This window comes from Gavialis gangeticus, unplaced genomic scaffold (genome assembly GCF_001723915.1).
Source record: "Gavialis gangeticus isolate Ggan-Ray unplaced genomic scaffold, GavGan_comp1, whole genome shotgun sequence".
Classification (NCBI taxonomy): domain Eukaryota; kingdom Metazoa; phylum Chordata; order Crocodylia; family Gavialidae; genus Gavialis; species Gavialis gangeticus.
This window is the reverse complement of record NW_017729032.1, coordinates 124781668-124783713: the sequence shown is the minus strand read 5'-3', so window position 1 is coordinate 124783713 and position 2046 is coordinate 124781668. Positions and strand designations below refer to the sequence as shown.

The 2046-nt window shown below is 35.8% G+C and overlaps 1 protein-coding gene across 1 annotated transcript in view; it reads left to right on the top strand.

The window, feature by feature from the left end:
* Window positions 1-2046, top strand: part of SLC15A1 (solute carrier family 15 member 1) — a 74936-nt gene that overhangs the window by 44599 nt on the left and 28291 nt on the right. The window contains exons 19-20 of the mRNA XM_019525530.1: window positions 1126-1233; window positions 1368-1464. Of these exons, the coding sequence (XP_019381075.1) occupies window positions 1126-1233; window positions 1368-1464 (205 nt within the window). The remainder of the gene's footprint in view (window positions 1-1125; window positions 1234-1367; window positions 1465-2046) is intronic.

Genomic DNA, 2046 nt, shown 5'->3' with positions numbered 1-2046 from the left:
TTTTTTGCCTGCCCCTGGACTAGATAATCTCTTGAGGTCCCTCCTAGCCCTACTCTCAGAGCATGAAGTGAGTTTAAGATGCCAATCCTTGGATGCCAGAAGAATATCTTGAGATATCTATACTTAGGGTGACCATATATTCTAGATTTGGCTGGGACAGACCCAGATTTTGGAGGTTGGTCCCAGCCAGCTCATGAAAACAACTAAAATAGAGTATCCTGGGTGCAGAGCACAAGGGCCGAGTGGCAGTAGCTGTGAAATGCATTGATTGCTACTTCACAAGTGATTGTTAATATTTGTGAAGTATAAAACAATGGGTCATTAATAGGCCATTGAAACTCTGCGGCCTGCAAGGGGGACAGGGCATGGTAGGCAGGCAATACCCCAGATTGCACACTGTCTCATATAGGCACCCTATGTATACTGTATATTTATATATGCATTGTGACAGAATATTTGAGTCTTAAGAAAGTTTTAAATATTTCTGGATAAACAAGTGGATGCTTTACAGCTATCACTGGTATTAACAAAATACAAAATGTAAGTCTTTTCTCTTTTTAAGGTAAGACCTACTGTGTATATTCACAAAATAGTGAACACCATAGCTTGTTAAAGATACTGACGCACATCTTATTAATGATGATTTGTCTTTTTCCACCAGGTCCTTGATGACATTTCATCAAAGCCAGAAGAAGGAAAAAATCTAATCAGGTATATGTTCTTATGTAAAAATAATAATTGCTTTGTTTTTTAAAGTGCAAGTGACTGACCACTTAAAGAACATCTTTTTAATTGATTATCTTCTGTCTGCTTCTTGGTATCTTCTACTTGGATTTTTACTGAGAAAACAAGCTTTTTATCTTACTGACTTGGTGCAAAATGCACGGATTCTTTTTGAGTTTTTTGCATTGTTTAAACATTTTTAAAGAGATGAGTGTTTTGTTTAAAAAATATCAAAATCTAGTTAAATGAAGGTGGAGGAAAAGAATAAATATGATGTGAAGTACCTGTTCTGTTGGTGGTAGTATACAATATAAAGAATATCTTTGTCTAGGCTTTATTTTATTACAGCCCACTATTCTATAGAATCTGAAACCAGAATCTGTTTCTTTTGTCTTTTTAAAGATTTATAAATAACTTGCCTTCAACTGCCAACATTACAATGAATAATTTTAATTTTGGAGAAGTTCAGGCTTGGTCTGCAAGCAATTATACAGCATTCCAAAAAGGGACGTAAGTATCTTCCTTTACCTTAATCCAAAAGCTTTTAGTAGACACATCCTTGTCACTGGGAAAGCTACATGGAATATATTCTACTTCTATGTGACTTCAGTTAATTGTGTATTTTTTTTAATTTTTTTCCTCAGAAAAGAAGTTGTTGTTGTTACTAATGGTTCATCAAAATGCCAACAACAATCAATGCCATTTGGATTTGGCAGTGCATACACCATTATAATTAATGAAGTAAGTTGAGGTTGCAGAAAATGCAACCTTTCTGCTGGGCACTGGTCAGCAGCAACAAGGACTGGGTTCAAATGGGGTACCTGATAAGTTTTACTGTGGCTTGAGTCCCCACCCAGAAATCTGGGATCACTGAATCTGGCTGGGGTGTCCTGCATAAACAAAACCCCCTCCTTGCAAGCAGTATAAACACAAAAAGGATAGACTTATTACGAAAAATAATACTGTTCTTGAGCAAGGGACTGGAGAAGGGGGCCCACATTGGAGAATCCTATGAGCTGCTGGTTGGGTTTGCTGCATTGCAGGCTGCTGCTGGAGAACCACCTCTTGTATTGACTTAAAGTGGGGGAGAAGAGTAGGGCATTGATGTCCTTCTTGCTTATTAATGCTATCTGCAATATCCTCTACTATAGGAAATCTTGTTTATACCATTTATAAAAACCTTTATATAGTTCTAATAGGCTGTAAAAAAAATAAAAAAAAAATAAAAAAAAAATAAAAAAATAAAAAAAAATGTCCGTAATGAATTGGTTTATAAGATGGGTATTACTTTTTTTAATTACTATATTTAAAAACCTGGAGCCC